Source organism: Aristolochia californica, unplaced genomic scaffold (assembly GCF_029961685.1).
Source record: "Aristolochia californica isolate CCGP_79_NKW_82.1479 unplaced genomic scaffold, dmAriCali1.0.hap1 SCAF_10, whole genome shotgun sequence".
Taxonomy (NCBI): domain Eukaryota; kingdom Viridiplantae; phylum Streptophyta; class Magnoliopsida; order Piperales; family Aristolochiaceae; genus Aristolochia; species Aristolochia californica.
In genome coordinates this window covers 7,383,967-7,404,909 of record NW_027181771.1, presented here as the reverse complement: position 1 = coordinate 7,404,909, position 20,943 = coordinate 7,383,967, and the positions used below count along the sequence as shown (strand labels likewise).

Genomic DNA, 20,943 nt, shown 5'->3' with positions numbered 1-20,943 from the left:
GCACCAGTTCTACAACTTCCAAATTTTGAACATTTATTTGAGGTCAAGTATAACACATCTGGTGGCGGCATTGGAGCCATTCTATAGTAGCACTTTCACCCTATTATATATTTCAGCAGATAATAGGCAAAATGGCATCACAAATTGGCAGCATATGAACGCGAGTTAATCGGGTTGGCTAAAGTTGTCCAACATTGGTGACCTTACTTATGGGGTCGTGCATTTCTCATTCGCATTGATCATTACAGTCTTAATCTCACGATTTTTCCTCAACAAAACTAGATTAGTAAATTGATGGGGTTCGACTTTATAGTGGAATACCGCGCTGGGCGGTTAAACAAGGAGGCCGATGCCTTGTCACAATGTTTGGAGAATCCGTCGTTTCTCTATGCCATTAGCCAACATCTTTTTCTTCTCTTAGACTTGGTAAAGGAGGAAAATACCAGCAATTTGGTCCTCCTAAATCTGCACACAAATTACAGAGGGGCACTAGACTCTAGATGGTCCATTCAGGATTCTCTTATTTACAACAAATTGTGCTTATATGGACCACACACTTCAGATATAGTTTCAACCATCCTCTATGCATACCGTGACAACACTCATGAAGGCATACAAAAAACCTTGCATCGCATTCGAGTGGATATCTATTGGTAGGCCATAAACACCTTCATTGCAGCATACATAACATCTTGTTCGGTTGTTCGGTTAAGGCTGACCACTTAAGTCCAGCGGGTCTTCTGCAACCTCTTGCACTTCCTACACAAGTGTGGGCCGATATATTTATGGTTTTCGTCGAAGGTCTTCCACACTCTTCTAGCAAATCGGTATTATTTGTGGTGTATAGGTTCTCCATGTATGCACACTTTATTCCTATGGCCGACCCATATACTGCATCTCGAGTGACACAGATATTCCTCGAGCATATTGTTCGTTTACATGGCATTCCAGAATTGATTGTCAGTGATCGTGATGCAGTCTTTACCAATACTTTTTGGCTAGAAATTTTTCGTCTATATGGCACCAAGTTGAAATTCTTATCATCCTATCATCCTCATACAGACGGCCAAACAGAGGTGGTTAATCGCACCATGGCAATGTATCTCCAATGTCTTGTAGGTGATCATCCTAAAAACTGGGTTCAATGGCTACTGTGGGTTGAATATTGTTACAACACTTTCTTCCACACAATCTTGTAGTCTACTCCCTCCAGTGTTCTATATGGAAGAGATCCTCCTCGGGTTCTCTCTTATACTCCAGCTCCACCTGAGTGGACTCTATTGATCAGACACTCATTGAACGGGACCAGATGCTACAAAATATTTTGGCTCGCCTCCTCAAAGCATAAGTTCGTATGAAGGACTTCTATGACAAGGGGTACATGGATATCTCTTACAAGGAAGGGGACTACGTTTAGTTATGCCTCCAACCTCACCGACAAAACTCAATTGCTGGCCAATAGCGTAATAAACTTTCCCCAAAGTACTTTGGCCCTTTCTCTATTATTCAGCGGGTTAGGCCGGTCGCCTATCAACTGCAACTTCCCACCACGACCAATCTTCATGATGTGTTTCGTGTCTCCCTACTTAAACCCTTTCAGGGCTCACCCCCTCCTTCCACCTCGTCCCTTCCTCTGATGGACAATGGACGGGTTATTCTTACTCCAACCACGGTTTTACGTGCCCACCTTATTCATGACTAGTAGGAGATTCTAGTCCAATGGAAGGACACATGGGAACCCACAACTGCTACATGGGAACAGTTGGCAAACTTCTAGCAGATTTACCCAACTTATGAGCTTAAGGACAAACTCACTCTCCAAAAGGGTGGGGGTTAAATATTAAGGACTCAATAGCTAACCGAGTCACCCAAAGGAGGTGCCACTGACTCACTGAGTTAATTATTTTTACTTTCATATTTTATATTATTTTTAAGTATATTTTTCATTAAGTATTTATGGCTACATGCCGCAAGGGCAGAAATGTAATTATGAAACCCTAAACTCTAATTGCGTCAAACCCTATTTAGAGGGTAAAGGAATGAAGAGGAGGCAAGTATTGATTTTTAGGTTAAACAGGGTTTAAGAATTCTCCTTTACGAGCTCTAGGTCCAGGTTCCCTCTTGAATCTGATTTTTCTTCTACCCATTTTGATCTCTATTGTCTCCACAACTTTACCGAGAGAAAGGAGGCTCCTATTCTCAATTTTCGTGAACCACAAGAGGATAAAAATCCTCTCTTTCAATGAAGAACAAGAGGGTTCTCAAGCTTTCAGCCGAGACTAGCAAGGAGGGCTTGAAATCTCCTTTTCCGAGTTCCATAAGAGGTCTCTATACCTCTTACCGAGAGTAGTAACACCTACCAGTGCTGGACTCATTTTTCTCACTCTGGATGCACCACTCCCACACCAAGTTACTAGATCCATGGCCAGAGACTATAAAAATTGACAAGCAATCACCTCTTTCTGCAAACTTGGAAAATGATTATAGATGTACCTGAACTCTTTATCCTGAAAAAAGAGACGAACATTGAAAAGTGTAAGTCCTTTTGGCCTAGCTATTTTCTTCTAAGTATAGTATAGATATCTTTGCATGATTTCCACTTATATAATAGCTCACAAGGATGACATGTCTTTTAATCAATTGACTTTGATATGTATTCAAAATGTAGGACTTATCCATTCATAAGATGGCATTGAACAATTATTCTTGCTGCAAGACAACTCCCTACCCTGCATTCTGCCAAAATGTTTGATGGAATTTGATGAACCCATTACCATCTAATAACTACACTTGTCTCACTGGTTTAAGAAGGTTTTGGACATTGGAATCAATTGGGTGCCCAATGGTTATCTACATCACTTAAGTTGAATAGTTAACTTGAAGGCTTGACTTCTCTTTGGAATTCTCAATCTAACGATCCCAAAAAACATATTGAGTCAAAGGCAATTGGAAGCTTTATTAGACGACACCATAAAAAGCTTTATTAAACATATTGAATCACTCCTGTCCAATACTGATATCACTTTATTAGAAGCTTCATCACTCCTAGACAATATCTCAAGATAAACAACACCATGAAAAGCTTCATCACATCACCGAGATAAATATGTTTATCCCGAGATAATAAGCATCATCAAATCACGGAGATAAATAGTTCTTCAAATTTAAACAATAACCGAGATAATAAGAACTCGTTCAGCATTCCAAAGACAAGTGTTTATGGGTGTTGATAACATCAATTTCCTATTGCTTTCAACAAAAATCAAGAAAATATTCAAAATGTAAACAAACAATGCAGTCACTGATAAAATTAATCAAAATTTAAGTAGACAAAGCAAAAATAAATAAATAAATAAATAAAACCAAATAAGCAAAGCAATGGGAAATGAAGCAAGGTGACTTTGATTAGGCTTTGTTTGTACCTTGGAATGGAATGACAACCAAACACGACGGCATCATGGGAGACGGCGATGGAGATTCCGGGAGAAACTTTGGTGGAAGAGGAGAAACATAATGAAAGAAGGAATATAGTATTAGCGCCGCTGTGAATGAGTGGTAACGGCGAGAAAGAGGAAAAGAATAGTCGATGGTGACGGCGATGACGTGTGAATGGGAGCGGGGTGAGGGATGGGTTGGGTGAACGATTAGGCGAAATGAGAAGAGAGGAAAAGAACGATTGGAGGAATTGAGCAGGAATCTTTCATCTCCGCCATTGATCAAGATCAAACGGCCAGAAATGCCGTTTCATATTTTTTCGCACAAAATCAGGTTTCGTACCTGACGATGCCTCTTTCATCTATATCCTTTAATAAACAACACTCGATGTGGTATTATAATTCTTTGGCTACGGCGACCCAGTTCCTTGGTCGTACAAAAGTAACCGGGCTCTGTGGGTCGCACCAACGTTCGTTTTTTCTTTCTTGAACTTGACCCTATTTACGGGGGTGGCTTTTTCTATCAATACAGAGCTCTCTTCCTCGCTGTTGTGAGCTCTGTGAAATTGGTTGGGGTTTTGGAAGAAGGGTGAGGGAACCATCTCTTCTGAGAGGCCAAAGAATGGATCAGGTCTTGAACAAGGTTGGAACGTACTGGTTCAGCAGAAAAGCCAACAAAGAGTTCACCTCCGTCGGGGATGACATCAGCGTAAGTTCACCAATTTAGGGTTGTTTCCTTAATTTTCTTATTCTGTCAAAACTTATAGTTTTTTTTACTTAATTGGTTACTTTCTATATTGGATTCATTCATAAACGTCAAAATTATATGTTCAATGTTGGTAATATCTGATGACTAGTTTGGGAACACAAACACGACCTCGATAAATCCTTCTCGTGTTTGACAACGCATAATACCTTGAAGAAATGGAGAGAGAAAGAGAGAGAGAGAGAGTTCTGGCCTTGCAATGTGAGGATTCTTAGGAGATAAAGCTTATTTCTGGGAATTCCAGTACGTTTTAGGCGTAAGAATTGAATTTGTAGATCCGAGGGTATATGTTACTGTGCGGAAGGATGGGCATTTACTTTTTGAATAATTTATTACCCTGTTGTCAAGCAGATTTTGTTAGAAGTGAACTTGACTACTACGTTGGACTTAGAACATCTTCCCCATTATGGACGTCTAAACTGATGACTTAGAAACTGCAATATATTTTTTCGTTTTAGAAAAAGAGATATCCAACGTGTTGTTATTATTAATTTTGCAGAGGTTGCTGTCAAATGTAGAAGAAATTACCAAAAAGGAAAAAATTAGATAATTAAAAGCAAGGCAAGCATAAATGTCAGGATAATTAGGAACACATGCGAAATGGAAAGGGTGATATGTTATTTCAGCTTCCCATGAAATGATTTTGGAGCATTTTTTACTGTGTTATGTTTATTTGCTCACTTTAGCTCAATAGTCATCTTGGGAATTTCTTGAAGTCATATCTCTCATTCAATTCTCACATTTGTCAGTCTATGTGTATGACCAATATGACTAAAAAATGTCATATTTACTATCTCAAATTGATAAAGTGTTAGGTTGCTATAAGTTTCTCATATGAATATGTGAACCTTGGACAGATGATGATAAAGTGTTAGATTGCTATAACTTTCTCATATGAACATGTGAACCTTGGACAGATGATTTTAGGATCTTCTGATCATGACTTGGGAATCAATTTAAGAACACTGACAGTCTTTTGTTGAATGAAAGATTCTCATATACGTTGAATGGCATACCACTGTTTGCCGATGTTTCAGGTCCAGCTGCTCATATAATCTCAGTGAACAATTGATGCATGTGTGCTTATTTATTCTCATAGTTAAAAAAGCTGCTTCTTTATATAAATTGTGTCTTTGTCAATTTTAAAATTCTCTTTTCTGAAGATCTAATTTTCCAGTCTGATAGTATCAATCACCAAGCCTAGACTTGTGGCTTGTGATACCATAACATAGAATTGAGAGAAAAATCTTAGTTGCATTCCATTCTCTGTCAACATGAGACATTTATCAGTTGGAACCATTTGTGACTGTATGTATTTTTCTGGATTTTCTTAGTTAGTTATTCTGACTATACTTCTTCTTGAAATTAGTCATTGTCAAACAGCATCCAAGAAGGCACGTCATGGCTGGTTAATAAACTGAAAGGTGAAGTTTTATTGGCTTTTCTCTTTTCATTTATCCTGCTTTCTTTTACTCTTAAGCTTTTACTTATTTCCTGTGTTGTAAGGGTCTTTTACTTAAAACTCATCATAATAACCTATGTTCCTTGTACCATTAGGTGTTTAGAGGGCTCAGCAGAAAATTTGTAGAATTGGCCCTCTCCCAACACCCAACTATTTTTTATCTCTTAAGTAAAAGTTGTTATTCATGGAATACACTGGAATGTTTTATCAGTGTGACCATGCGGAGGGAAAGAGTATATTGTTAATACCAAGGGAAGCAATAAAAAATTAATACCTGGGGTAAAATATCATAATGGCAGAAGTTCAAATGTTAACTAAGTGAAAATACTAGAAGTTCTATCATTGCTGGTGGCATTAGAAGTTTTCTTCTTCCTTATATGTTGATTGTTTTGATGTACCTTGAAATTCATAATGATGCTGTCATTCTTATTAGCTGTGGTTTGAGAGTAATATCCAGTATCTCAGTAATACCAAGAGAAGTATATGAGTTCTACTATTGTCATTCCATGCTATTGCATTATGTTTATCAAACTTTTTTGCCCCGGCCATGACTATTGGGATGTTGTATTTGGATGGTGGGAATTATTTGCTTCATTTTTAATTACACTTGAGTTAAACGGCCTAGCATTTGGTGTGGCTATAGTTAATTACTGTTTTTTCTTCCCTTTTTATTCTCTTCATATGCAGGGAAGATGCAAAAGCCGTTGCAGGAGCTATTGAAGGAGTATGATCTACCAATAGGCATATTTCCTAAGGATGCTACTAACTACGAATTCAACGAGGAAACAGGAAAGATAACTGTTCATATTCCTTCCATTTGTGAGGTGGGATACAAGGATTCCTCTGTCCTGCGTTTTGCTGCTACCGTGACTGGATATTTAGAGAAGGGAAAGTTGACTGACATTGAGGGCCTTAAAACCAAATTCGTAATTTGGGTTAAAGTCACTTCAATTGCTACTGAAAGGTCCAAGGTTCATTTTACAGCTGGTATGAAGAAGAGCAGGAGTAGAGATGCGTATGAGGTTGTCCGTGATGGAATCACCGTAGACAAGTTTTAAGCTTCTGGAAACGCTGCTGTGACTCGATTGAGCCCTAATGTTGCATGCAACAATGGGCATCGGTGATCGCATGTGAATATATGTGGATATTTTACAAAATTACTGGGGTATTTTTCCTTCCAATGAGCTTCAAAATTTATGGTGATTATCTTCATGATATTCCTCATTCAATTTGTGATTGTATTTGTTGTCATCTAAGCCTCAACAATCCTAAGCTCAAACTAAGTGACTTGGATCACTACTTTCTATACTCTTCTCTTTAACTCTTGATAGTTCTTTTCTTTGCTCAAAATTTAGTCAGAAGTGGATCAGTAACATATAAAGGGCAGTTAGGTTGACCCCATCTTATTTACTCATCGTTTTCTACATTTACGTTTTTGCTTGCTATGGGGGGAAGAGTGGGATCCCAACTCCCTCCTATGAAGGTGGTGGAAGAGTACAAGATCATCTTCTCCTTCCCATTGATAGCTTGTTAGAATAAAATAACATTAGGTTAACCAATTTTTTTATGAATTATGATTGCTTTGAAGACGGCCTTATTTTCATTTCTTAACCTCCCATCAAGTCAACCCGTGTGAAAACAACTCGATTAGCAGATGTTATAGCTCTTTGCATAAGATGCCATTCCTGTGTTACCAGAGTCCCAACCATTATCCTTGTCAGCAGGGTCTGTTTGGAACCTTTAGAATTTTTTTTTTATTACTATTATTCCCAAAAATAATCAATGAAAATGAGATAATATTTAAATTCTTTTTTTATTAACTATTTTTAAAAATAATAATTGGTCAAATTTTCATTTTCTTTTATTTTCCAAGGGGTTCCAAACAAACCCTTGATCATTTCTCTTCCTTCTTGAATCTTGAAAAACACACTACAATGTTATGGCTCTCTGGTACCTGGTTCAAGCCATCTCTTGCCCCAGTACTTTTTTTTAAGTAATGCATGTTTGTGCTTCTATCGCAAACCCCTGGGTCTACATATAGTTTGGGCTACCAGCAATTAATAGCAACCCAATCGGCCTTGATTATGGCACAACTAAGAGCAGGCTCACCTGTATGCATTTTATCATGCATTGAAGGGGTCGGTCATGCGGCTTATTTCCTGTCCATGCAAAGCTGCAAATAAAGGATGTACTCAAGTAAAGCAAGCATGGATGATTCAACTGTTGCATGCCAATCAACTTCTAGAGCTCCGCAAGCTTTATGAAGCTCTACGATGTCAAAGTTGGGAACTGGAAATACCGCCATCAGACAAATAGCATCTTGAAGTGGTTTCCACAGAGCAGAAGGGAATTTACATAAATGTAACTAATATAAGTAAGCAGATGTATAAAGCTTCAGTGCAGCTTTTCTTACTATGACTGAAAGAGAGGAAATTGAAGGATCTTGTATCAGTAAGTGTCGTGGCTAAAACTTATCTATTTTCCTCACTCACTGTCATAAACCTCTTCTGCCAATAGCTTAACATCTGATAGTTTCAAACCAACTTTCATAAAAATATTATTATCTTTTAGCAAACAGTTAGAAAAATGGATTCTATTAAACAAACTCCTCCAGTAAAGTACATGAAGAGAAGCATTGCAAGCTCAAAATTAAAACACCAACACGACAAACAATGAAGAAAAACACAAGAAGGGAAAACAAACTAAAAGAAAAGTGGTACTGACAGCAAGGTGCTGGCTCACAACTCCCCTAGCTACTGTGTCAGTAACACCATTAGCACTTCTACAGGGTTGCTAAGCGTTTATCACTGCCAAGAACTTTCATACAAGATATTGTGCCCTTTTAATTGAACATTACGGGCCATTAGTTTCAGCCTCAAACATTCTAAGCTTCCGTGGAAAAATTATTTCAAGTACAATGACTGATAAGATACCTTAAAAGTAAACACCAACTAAAACAATGAACTTCAAAAAGGCCAGCACATTTCCTGTGGCAGCAGGGGCTAATTCTACGAGACACGACTTCTCATTATCATTTTTATCAGAATGGTACTAGCTTGTAATTGAACCATGACAAAAATTACAAAAGTAGATACCTTCAGTAGAAAGTAAGAACCGCAACTTGTACCTAGTCAAAATGGGAGAACTAAGGAAGTTGTGGCACTTGATTCCTCAAAAGTTCAGCTTTGTATTGGTAATACTAAATGGTCTGACAGGTCATACATGCATTTGATAGATCTGGTTCGGCCTAAGAGCTGTGAGAAGTGAGAGACTTCTGAAAGCTTCAGAGAAATCATTTACTCGCATTCTGTTTCATGAACATCAACTTCTGTGAGTTTTTCTGCACTCAAACATTACAGTTTAATCTAAAAGATAAGAGATCCACAAAGGAGCAAAAGCACTCGGTAATCCAAGAAGGCCTCACCCAAAGGTCAATTTTGATAAAACAGACAGCAGTGTTTAATTTACTTCTTCACTTAGTTCCCACTCGGGGAAGTAGTGAAAATTAAATACCACCAATGAATTTGTTGATGTTAAGACTGTTGAAGAAGAGTGCTAAATGTTAAATTGCAGACTACCTTTTTATATATAAAAATGAATTTGATAGAGTCAATGCATGTCCATCTTCTCCTAATGGATAAATTTTATGCAATGTCTGTAGACTAAACTTACTTGAATTTGATATGCATCAAGAGTTTTTAATAACTTCCCAGTTGTCCTTCTTTAGGTGCTCTCTATCAGTTTTTCAAAGCAAAGGAAATGCTAGAGAAGCAGTAAACTAGTTACCAAAAAACCTGAAGGAATTTCAAAATTGTAGTAACCGCAGAAAATTGCAGGGTATGGTACTACAACCCTTTCACTTCAAGTATGAGCAACAGAATCAGCTGAATAAAAAATACCGTTAGTAATGATGTGTTGCTTCTGCGTTTTCATCGGCACAAAAGCATCATTGCTTTCAGAGGCTAATTGGAGATTCACACTTCTTAACTGTAAGTTAGCAGTAAGTATTTGTAGCTTCAATCTTGTCAATAAATTGCAATAAACACAAATACGGAGAGCTGCAATCTCTTCATCTTACTGACCTATAAGAAGGAAAAACAACCGAAACACAACAATTTTCCAGCTTCTATCTCTTTTCAGTTCCTATAAGAAGTGGGTCCTCTCAATACCCTGAACCGATCCACCCATTGATCTTCAGGAACCTGATTCACCCAATCTGGCGCCCCCCCACGAAATACAATCCCCCGCATCGCATCCATAACTCTGGACGCATTCTCCGGCGTCAAGGGAGCATTTCGACGGCTCTCATCCTGTGTAAAAGCCTGAGAAATGGCCGACTCTGACGCCTCCCTCAGTTTCTCCTCCTCTTCCTCTTCTCTCTCGTCAATCTCGCCGTCATCTTTCAAGTGGATATGGTGGATTCCGTTATCGACGTGATGGATACCGTCAGAAAAATTGTAAAAGTTTGGGATCTGGAAGGAGGGGGGATCTAAGGACGCATTGACACCTGGGACAAGATTGACATCGTCCTGTGGATCTCTGCCACTGGTCCGTACCGGGAAATTATTTATTGATATTCCGTTGTCGGTTTCGTCGTCAGAAACGGAGATCGGCTGATAATCAGCGGGCACATCGGACATCGTGTCAGAGTCAGTTTCAGCGTTCTCTGCAAGAACAAAAATTTCAGCGTAGCCCTTGCAAAACGAAAACAACTACGAACACTTACAACTTTTATCAAGAATGATCTACCTTGGGAGGAGTCATTGGTTGAAATAGACATTTGGGTTGCTGTTGTTTACTCTCGAATGTTGTTCCCAACTGCGATTTCGCCGTCAGGGAGCAGACTACGATTGTGGATTAAGGCCTTTCCTGCTTCTTGCTTCCTGCTTTCTGCGTCCAGTTTCTAGTTTTCCTCCTTGTCTTTTATGCTTTTACCAAGATGCCCATGCCACATGCTGGGACGGTCCAGGGTTGGTGCTTTGTAGCGTCGTGGGTTGAGTTAGTCCGGATGAAACCCAAAACAAACTGTCTAGGAATGAATAAGGAAAAGCACGGTCTTTTTTTTTTTTTGTATTTTTTTTAAGTTTGAACTATATGACCTGACTTATTAAAAAATATTTTGCCCAGTTTATCATAAAGTAAGATAAATGGAATGTTTTTATTAAAGTTTGTAATGAACAAATAAAAGTAAACTCACTTACCAAAAGCCAAAAATTTCATTTAAGGGGCCTAATTTAATTTCTTCTAGGCTCAATATGCTAGATTTTTTTGTCTTTAAGAAGAGTTTACTTAGCCCAACCTTAAGCCTTTTCTAGTTTATTTTTTTATAAAGATATTATGTGCATGTTTAATTAATAATTTTTAATTTATGTGCTTATTTGTGTATGTCTTATATGAATTATCTATGATTATTCATAGATATGATGTCATGTGAGCAGTATAACTTTTGATTAAGGAGTAGCTACGTTCTCCTTAATTGGAAAATTGTATACATCACACTTTTGTTTACTTAATTAGGACGTTTCAGTTCTAGTTATGTTAGACTTCTAGTTATGTTGAGTTATTTAATTATGCTAGAATTTATCTTTAAGTGTTAGAGTTTGGGTGAAATTGGGACAAGAGTAGTTTAATTGTATTTGAACTCTACCACTTTCCTCTACTATAAATAGAGGTTTATATACTCGAATTATAATCAAGTTAAGTAGTTTTCCACTTCTCAACTCGTGTTGTATCTCTCTAGCCTAAACTCTTTTTTTCCCCTTTTTTTCTCTTCTCTCCTCTCTACTCGAGAGCTCTCTATCTCCTTCTCCCTTTCTCCCTCTCTCACCTTGCTTGAAATTTTAGTCATGGGGTCCTAATTTCAACATGGTATCAGAGCATCAAATTTAGGATTCCCAAGTCAAAAGAATGCTCTAAGAAGTTATGATCAAAGCTACTCATAGAAGGCTCTTTGTGAAGCAAAATTGAAGTTTGTGAGATAAGTTTTTTTAACTCTTGATATTATTACTTCATGCGCTCTGTTTTCGGATTTAGAAGATGGTTTATAGATGATTTTATGGTTGACTTCATCTTATGAGATTATTGAGATTTATGCATCTCGGATTAGAAGAAGTTTACCAAGGCAGTTTTGTCAGTTTGCAAGTTTTTGACTGAAATTCAGTTTATTTTGAGATTTTCTGCACAAAAGGTTATAATTATGTGGGAACAAGATTCTCTGATAAAGAAAATTGTCCTTGAGCCTATTATGAGTGGTTTTTTTATTCATTGGATTTAAAAAATATGATTATTTAGTATCTATGCTAAGCCTTTCCATTAACTGAGTTGGTTGAAGAAATCTACTCGGTTTTGTGATTATTATTTTTGGAGATTTTTTTAGTACATTGAATTGCCTATTATGGCTAAAGAAAATATGGGTCACAAGAGTGATATTCTCAAGATTACTACCATACCCATGCGATGGGTATCAAATTTCATGAGCTGGTCCACATCGGTTCGTTGGTTCCTTATAACAAAGGATCTACTTGGTCACCTCACCAAACTTGGGCCACCTATTGATGATGAAGATCTTTCTTATACTAAGTGGGTAAAAAGATGATACTTTGGTTATTAGTTGGCTCATCAACAACATGGAAGAACCTGTCTCCAACAATTTTATTCATCTTGACACCGCTAAACAAATTTGGGAGACATGTCTAAGTTGTACTCTAGCTCCGACAACTTACACAGGTCATATGATATTCTCCAAAGACTGTTCAACACTAAACAAGGAGAAAATATCCATGAATATTTGGCTCTTTTTAGAGGTCTTCTTCAAGAATGGAAGCTAGCTTAGCCTACCTCCACGGATGTCTCTGTCCAATACAAGTAGAAAAAAGCCTTAGTCACTGCCATTTACCTTGCAAACATTAAGCCATATCTCGAAGTTGCTAAAAGTCAACTCCTTAGTGCCTTTGCTATTCCCACTTTTGATGATGTATGTATCACATTACTTCATATTCCAGACTCTTCTTCTTCTTCTTCTATTACTAAAGTGTCATTGTTACGGTCCTAGATCTGACACAGGGATTCGTAGGGAGTAAGAAGAGAAAGACGAAGATCAAGCTAAAGGGAAGCTTGAAAACCCTAGAACTCGTTAAGGAGAGCTCCAAGCCTATTTAACCTAAAATTAACCTAAAATCAATGTTTGTCTTTCTCATTACTCTTACCCTTTAAATAAGGTTCACCCTCACAGGGTTTAAGATAAAATATTTCAAAAATACCCCTATAAATAAAATATTCCAAAAATACCCATGTGGCCTAATACTGAAATAAAATAATGTAAATTAAAAAAAACAATTAAAATATTAATGGTATTACGTGCATAACATTACACCCCCTGGAAGAACGAGCATGTCCTCAAGCTCGAAAGTAAGGTCTGTATGCCGATGTCTCCCCCTGTTCTCAAGTAGCATCAGCGGGAGCTATGTCTGCCTCTGGACGCCCAAAATTGGAGCATTCCCTCTAGGAACAATTTTTTTTTTTACGGTCAAATGTAGGAAAGCGTGCTGAATGTTGCTACATTTCTCCCAACAGCAATGCTGCCCTCCCTCAGTCCTAGACTGGTGTGAAACATCCCCTCACGGCGGCCCCCATTGGAAAAGTTGCAATGCTTACACATTGCCAACATGGCAGCAACAACATCATGACCAGCCCCCTGGGAATGAGTAGACTCAGCAGCACTGACCCCCTCCAGTTGCTGCACCTGGAAACACTCAGAGGCCTGAAACCATCACGGACAACAGGATCAACATGGTGACGTTGTATGGTTGGTGGAACTGAACAAGCAAGTAACTCAACAACACTAGGAAGCCCACTGCATGGTTTTTCCTCATCACCAACATCAGTAGAAACCCCAACATTGCATGACCCCAACCAGCTGTTCCTTCTCAAAATTCCAGATAGCACAAGCTGTTGCTCACTGTCCTGAATTACAGCTAACACCTCATCATACGTATTCCATGGTCTTTGAGATCTCTACCATTGCTGTTGGAAGCTATTTTAGATGAAATTGGTCATTAAGTTCCACATTCAGATGGAAGTGATGAAAGGAGACGACTACACTGACTGCAATAGTAGCAGCAAGTTGAAATTGCATCATCCTCTCACATAGAACCAAAGTCTCGGTAAGACAGTCTTCTTGAGAGAACCCATCAACCATAACGGTAATAACCCCCCCCCCCCTCTCTATCATATTTTGCACCAATTTTAGAAACACCGAACTGCTAAGAAGTTGTTAAGCACCTAACCAACACTACTCAAAAGACCGGCCTGTTAGGAGCAGAAGACATGGGTACTTAACCCAGGACCATAACATCACACCCACCATCGCGAGGCCGACGCCCATGGCGGCCTACACTGGAGACGGCCCACTCTAGCGATGGCCCTAAGGTGCGGAAACACACTCAGGTCACCCCTTTCGCTTATAGCGATGGCCCATGGTGCGGGAACACACTCTGGTCGCCCCCTCTGCCCAAGGCTACACACCTCCACACGCCGCTTGCAGCACACGGGAATTGAACCTGCGACGTAGCGCTAGCTCTGATACCAAATGTTAAGCACCTAGCCAATACTACCCAAAAGACCGGCTTATCATAGGTACTTAACCCAGGACCATAGTAGAAGCAAACTACAGTATTCCCCCTATCATTCAGGCATTTCATCAAACCACTACCCATCCTCTTCCAATTTGTTTATCGCCTCTGAATGAGCTCCAACCTGACTATCTAGTGGAGCCCCCAAAGGTAATTCATTGGCATTCTCATCTTCACCTTCTTCATATAGCCAATCTTCCACTTGCTAGAGTTTTCTAGAAAATTCCTCCTTATCCGATGCAGTTACAAAGTTGTGATACTTGTCATGAAGCTTGTTTCTCATGTCATAAACATAAGCTTCAACATCATTCTTCTGTTCTTTGGTTTCTTCCATCACTCTGTCTTGGAAAGCCATCTCAAATTCCTTTTCTAAAGCCTTCTAAACATCTCCTCGCTGCATTGCACCATACACCAACTCTGCAACACACTCACTAGCATTCATAGTATGCCTTGGCGCCTTTCCAAAAAACTCGGTTATTATCCTAATAATCGCTGGAATACGAGATCCTGATCCTACTATGTCAACAAAATTAATGTCTTCAGTAGTGAGTCCAACTTCCAACAAGGCCGTTTCAAGCGGGCCCTTAACCCTCTCCAAAATAGGAACAATAATTTTTTCAAATTCATCCCTTTCGATGGAACCCTTCACATCCTTCTCCTCCAGCAAACAATCAATATTAAGAGGTGCCTTTGGTTTTGCACGCAAAACCTTCTTCAACTTCTCACAGGCAGCACAAAGTCTAGTGCAAGCCCAAGCATTCTGATAAACATCAATCTTTGACTCCTCCTCAAATTTTGCAGCAAAGTGTCGCAACGAAGTCTCTTTCTCCAAGAGAACGAACAATTGCATGTGCAAAGATCTTGAGCTGACCTTTCGTAAATCCCACAATGCATACTTGCATGACCAAGATCCATAAAAGCAACATTTAACTGATCATTTTCAGGTAGGGCCGTGTTATAGATTCCATACGCCAAAGTTTTTGCAGTGGTTTCATGCATGAACCTCAAAGGATGAAGGCTCGCAAGAGAAGCTGCATCCAAAACAGCTCTCCTTGGAAGTTCAATGAAAGAGATTGGAATTTCAATACAAAAATCTACAACTGCAGCATTCAGATTCTTCACTGCTATACTTGTAAGATTTGAAAGAACTATTCCTAAAACTTGTGTTGGGGTAAAAGTCCTCATTTCCCCCAGATATCTAGCATGAATAAGAGGAAACCCATTAGGGCCTTCTGTTATTGAGAAAGGCAAAGAATGAAGATCAGACCAGAGCTCAGGATCAAATAACTTTTTGCCATTAAGGCATTTGATTTGAAAACTAGAGTTCTTCAGATTCATGATAGAAGAGGCAGCTCCAACCGTGCCCACAAAACACTGTTTCTCCCCAAAACAAACCACATCAGTGGTTTCACGCTTAGATTCATCATTGAAAACAAAAAAATTAAGCCCCACATTGTCAATTTGACAACGAATAGAAGCACAAGTACTGTGCTCATGCACAAAAAACCAAAGCCACCAGAATTTTTTTTTCAGACGTCCCCAAACAATTATTTCTATGGATCCCGACATACTCCGAAAAATTGCATCTCGAAATGCACCCAAGTCAAAATTCCATCACTTTGGCATTGTTTCTCTACTTCATGAAACAGAGAACCATCATCCCCAATTTTCGAGCAGCATTGCTGCTACTCAGCACTTTTGAGCCACATCAACACCATGAAAAACTCGTTTGGACCTAAAAATCGAGGGTGTTTCCGAAGCTTACCCCAAATTGCGTTGAAGATGGTGTTAGGCTCCCTCGCCATGGATCGTGTTACCCGACAATCTCCCCATGATTCCAGATTGAACTGCTTCGTGGAGGAGGATTTAGTGTTCTTCGAGCGACCAATTTCTGAAACTAGTGAGCTTTTGAAGGAAGCTCCACTTTGGGCCTCGAGAGAGAGAGAACCCGATCTTGTTTACTCTAATTGATCAATACTTGATTTTCCCCATTCAACGACGTCCCTATAAGAGATTATGAAATGCACACCAACAAAGGCCAACAACAAGGCCATAGTTTTCAAAGAAATTACATTAATACCAACTAATTGAAAAAGCTAAAAATTACATAAGTTACCCTCTACGTCTACCAGTTACTCTAGATGCTATGGAGTCCATAACATTACCCCCCTCCTGGAGAAAGAACTTTTCCTCAAGTTCAAAGGTGGGGTAAAGGGTCCGGAATTCCTCGAGGGGTTCCTAGGAGGTTTCAAGCATATCAACATCAGCCCATTGGACTAAAATCTCCAACGATTCCTGGACTTGGCGAGCATGCAAGACTTTCGCTGGTGAAGGAAGAGTACAACCTTCATGAACGGGAGGCAAGGGTGTGCAGCATGGGTGAGTCTCCCCCAAAGCGCTTCAAGAGAGAGACATGGAAGACGTCATGGATCCTGGCTTCAGGTGGGAGCTATAGACGATATGCAGCATTGCCAATATGAGCCAACACCTGGAAAGGTCCATAATATTTGGGAGAAAGTTTGTGACTTTTTGCTGCTGTAATGAAATGCTAACGGTAAGGCTGAAGTTTTAGCCATACATAATCTCCTGGAGCAAAAGAAAGGTCACAGTGACCCTTGTCATAATAGTGCTTCATAGTATCCTGAGCTTTTTGCAGTGAGCTTTAACCTGTGCAAGCATAGTATCCTGTTCCGCCAAAGCCTGGTCTAGCATCGGTACTCGAGACAACCCAGGTTCATAAGATAGGAGACGAGGGGATTTACGCCCATAGACCACCCGAAATGGTGTGGTGTCCAATGCTGTATGGTAAGAGGTGTTATAGCAATACTCCGCCCAGGCTAACTAGTGTACCCAACGTTTGGGGGTATCCCCCACAAAACACCTCAAATATATCTCAAGAGTGCGGTTGACGACTTCGGTTTGGCCATCGGATTGAGGGTGGTATGCGGAGAAGAAGGCCAATTTAGTACCCTGTAATTTGAATAGTTCTTTCTAGAGGGTACTTGTGAATACATCATCCCTGTCACATGTGATGGACTAGGGTACGCCATGCAGGCAGACAATCTAGTCCATGACAATCTACACGACATGTATCGCTGTATACGGATGTGCCAGGGGCAGGAAGTGCCCATAATTGGAGAACCGATCCACCACTACTAGAATAATAGATTTTCTGAAAGAATTGGGAAGGCCCTCAATAAAATCCATGGAGATATCTGCCCATACCTGGGAAGGTAGCTAAAGAGGTTGCAGCAGGCCTACTGGGTGCAGGGATTCCACTTTGTTCCATTGGCAAACTTGGCATGCAGATACATATTCAACTATCATATGCTTCATACCCCTCCAATTGAAGTCCCTGCTAATATGAAAATAAGATTTTTGTTGGCACTCATGAGTGTTGTCATGAAATGAAGAGATAATGCTACTGAGTAGAGCAGAAGTGTGATGGAGAAAAATGTGATTCTTATACAAGATGAGGCGGCCCTGAATTTCCTAGTTGTTGTCCACAGTGTGTTTCTCAATATTCTGGTAAAATTCTATAAGCTCGGGCTGATTCTAAATTTCTAGTCTGATGGAATTGACCAAAAGAACCCATGGATGACTGATAGCATGTAGTTGAGGTTCCAATAGGTCCCTGCGTGATAGTGCATATGCGCCCCTGTTAAGGTGACCGGGTTTGTACTCCACCTTGAAATCAAACCCCATCAGCTTACTCAGCCAATGTTGTTGTGGGGAAGTAGTGATACGTTGCTCCAGTAAGTATTTCAAACTACAATGGTCTGTCCGGATCATGAAGTGTCAACCCCAAAGATAGGGCCTCCAATGTTGAATGGTTTTGGCTAAGCCAATAAGTTCCCTTTCATAGGCAGATAATTTGTGGTTGTGCGGGACCAGGTGACAGTTGAAGTACGCTATGGGGTGGCCGTGCTGTTGTAAGACTGCGCCAATGCCCCCACCGGAAGCATCACATTCAATAACAAATGGGTCTTCAAAATTGTGTAGTTGGAGAACCAATGCAGAGGCTAAGGACTGTTTCAAATGCTGAAATGAGGAATATGTGATCTCCATCCATGTGAAGGCATTCCGCTTTAGTAAGTTTGCAAGCGGCGCTGCAATCTGGCCATAGTCCCGAATAAACTTCCTGTAATAGCCGGCCAGGCCTAGAAACCCCCTTAAAGCAGTGATAGAATGCGGAGTAGGCCAGTCAAGCATTGTTTGTATTTTTCTCATGTCCACTTGAACCTCGGAGGCGGAGATGACATGACCCAAATAAGCGACCTCTGAGGTACCCATAGCGCATTTGGATTTATGCAGGAATTTTTAAGCACCTAGCCAATACTACCCAAAAGACCGGCCTGTTAGGAGCGGAAGACATAGGTACTTAACCCAAGACCATAACATCACACCCCTCCTTCGCGGGCCGACGTCCACGACGGCCCACTTGCTATGGCCCACTCTAGCGACGATCCACTCCGCCAAGGTCGCCCCCTCCGCACGTGCGGTGGCCTACTCCGTCAAGGTCGCCCCCTTCGGGATTCGAACACGTGACGAGGGAGCCAGCTCTGATACCAAATGTTAAGCACCTAGCCAATACTACCCAAAAGACCGGCCTGTTAGGAGTTGAAGACATAGGTACTTAACCCAGGACCATAACAGGAATAAATAGTGGGAACGTAGGAGGTCGAATACTTGACGCAAGTGCTGAATGTGGTCTTCCCAATTCTTGCTATAGATTTATTGAATTTATGAAAAAGTAAAATATTTTATTGACATCAATAACTTGTTGTAATCAGAGTACATGAACCTCTATTTATAATAGAAGAAGGTAGTAGAGTCCAATTACAATAAAACTATCCTTGTCCCAATTACACCCAAACTCTAACACTTAAAAATAAGTCCTAACATAATTAAATAACTCAATATTGATAAAAGAGAAACATAACTCAAACTAAAAATCTTCTTGGTCGTGACCCTAAGATAAAGATACTTTTATGAGTCCTTCTTGATCTTCCAATTGATGTGATAATGGTGTCAGCTCATGGCAATCATTGTGGGTCCTACTTCTTATGGGTTTGGGCCCATCTTGTGGGTCTTCCTTGGTCATGTGGTCCATCTTATAATAATCTTACATATGCGGCCCTTCCTTGGTCGTTTGGGCTTGACCTTATCTTCCAACACTCCTCATCAAGCTGGGGGTAAGGGAACAACATGAACTCCCAGCTTGCTGCAAATGATGTATAAAATATTTTTGTATAAAATGGCACATCTTCCAATATGGCTTCATCTTCCAACATTCCCCCTCACACTGTTGTGCCCTTCCATGAGGCCGTGTGACATTATAAGTGAGAGTAAAAATCACTCCTAGCCGGTAATCCATTGCTTCATACTCCAGTCTTAATGCTGGATGTAGGGCACACTCTACTACTATCGGTAGTGTGTCTCTCGGCATTGCTCTGAAGTGTCCACCATCGTGTCCCTCCACAAGACAATGACTCTCTAGTGGTAGGGGACATAAAAGCCATTACAGGGGGATATCACATAGATGTAATCATATGTTCCTCCATCATGGACTTCCAACCACAAATAATTTTCATCTTTTTGATGGGGATGAAGTTCCTCCATCATGGACTTCCAACCACAAATAATTTTGATCTTTTTGACGGGGATGAAGTTCCTCCGTTGTGGACTCCCAACCACAAACAATTTTGATCTTTTTGACGGGGTAAAATAAATGGTGACATGAGGCCACCTCTTATTCAATAATAATGTCCCCAAAGAGACATAATAGCTGCAACTGAATATAACACGACCATCTTCCAATACATATAACACGAACCAAATAGTAAACTTTGTCAAAGAACCCATGAAATAATCCGATATAAAAATTTCTTCTTTGATGCACAAGCTTCATCTTTTGTGCTCCCCCTTTCTTGAATATTTTGGTCACATAAACTTATCCACAACATAAGGAATAAAATACCTCTTTTTTGTTCTTCTTCCACTTCTCCCCCTCAAGCTGGGAGGTAATGGCAATGATCCCAACTTGAACCAAATATCATAGATGTAGCAATAAACCCAAATAATAGAGATTTATAAATAAGCCATCAAAGAAGGGAGAAGTGAGATATTTTCCGGATCAACTCAAAAAGTGACGCGAAACAATTGGCATAAATTCGGATTTTTCAATACAACAGAATACCAACATGACCTTTGATTCTTCCAATTCGAATATATCTTTCAATATAGATCAGATTGATATGAAATTTTTTCCTTATGAAAGTAGACTTAAATAAGTTTCATCGAAGTATAACATCTCTTCATAAAATATAATTATCATAAGATAAATAATCTGATAGGTTTCAGTCTCTGTCATCTGGCCGAACTAAGTTATGTTTTTCCTGTTTTTCCAGAACGACCATTGACTCTTCCAAGATCAATATCTCCTTATAAAAAAAATCATATCGAGAATTGGTTGAATAGGTCAGAAAATAAATTTACATACCTTTCTCTTGATATATAATTATTCAAATAAAGTATCTTTCTTGATAGCTTAAAATACATCGGAAGTTGAGGCTTTCTGCTGCCGCTCGAACCTCCTTTTCAATTTGACCTTTGCTACTTCAAATATCGATTTCGCTTTGTACATAACTC

At 39.6% G+C, this 20,943-nt stretch overlaps 2 protein-coding genes, 1 long non-coding RNA gene and 1 pseudogene across 3 annotated transcripts; 1 reads left to right on the top strand and 3 right to left on the bottom strand.

Annotated features, from left to right (window-relative positions):
• Positions 1-3,854: 3,854 nt before the first annotated feature.
• LOC137941209 (uncharacterized protein At5g01610-like) lies at positions 3,855-6,987 on the top strand. The gene is made up of 3 exons (XM_068786527.1): positions 3,855-4,143; positions 5,570-5,624; positions 6,350-6,987. Exons 1-3 carry the CDS (start codon positions 4,057-4,059, stop codon positions 6,718-6,720), a joined length of 513 nt encoding a protein of 170 aa, XP_068642628.1. The 5' UTR covers positions 3,855-4,056; the 3' UTR covers positions 6,721-6,987.
• A 1,493-nt stretch (positions 6,988-8,480) lies between these two features.
• LOC137941915 (uncharacterized) lies at positions 8,481-9,801 on the bottom strand. Its single transcript, XR_011110451.1, has 2 exons — positions 9,562-9,801; positions 8,481-8,969 (listed from the first exon to the last, which is right to left on the bottom strand). It is a non-coding gene; the product is annotated as an uncharacterized lncRNA (long non-coding RNA).
• A 4,870-nt stretch (positions 9,802-14,671) lies between these two features.
• Positions 14,672-16,643, bottom strand: LOC137942850 (heat shock 70 kDa protein 15-like; annotated as a pseudogene).
• A 1,447-nt stretch (positions 16,644-18,090) lies between these two features.
• Positions 18,091-18,585, bottom strand: LOC137942849 (uncharacterized mitochondrial protein AtMg00860-like). The gene has a single exon (XM_068788582.1). It carries the CDS (start codon positions 18,583-18,585, stop codon positions 18,091-18,093), a length of 495 nt encoding a protein of 164 aa, XP_068644683.1.
• Between the last annotated feature and the right edge of the window lie 2,358 nt (positions 18,586-20,943).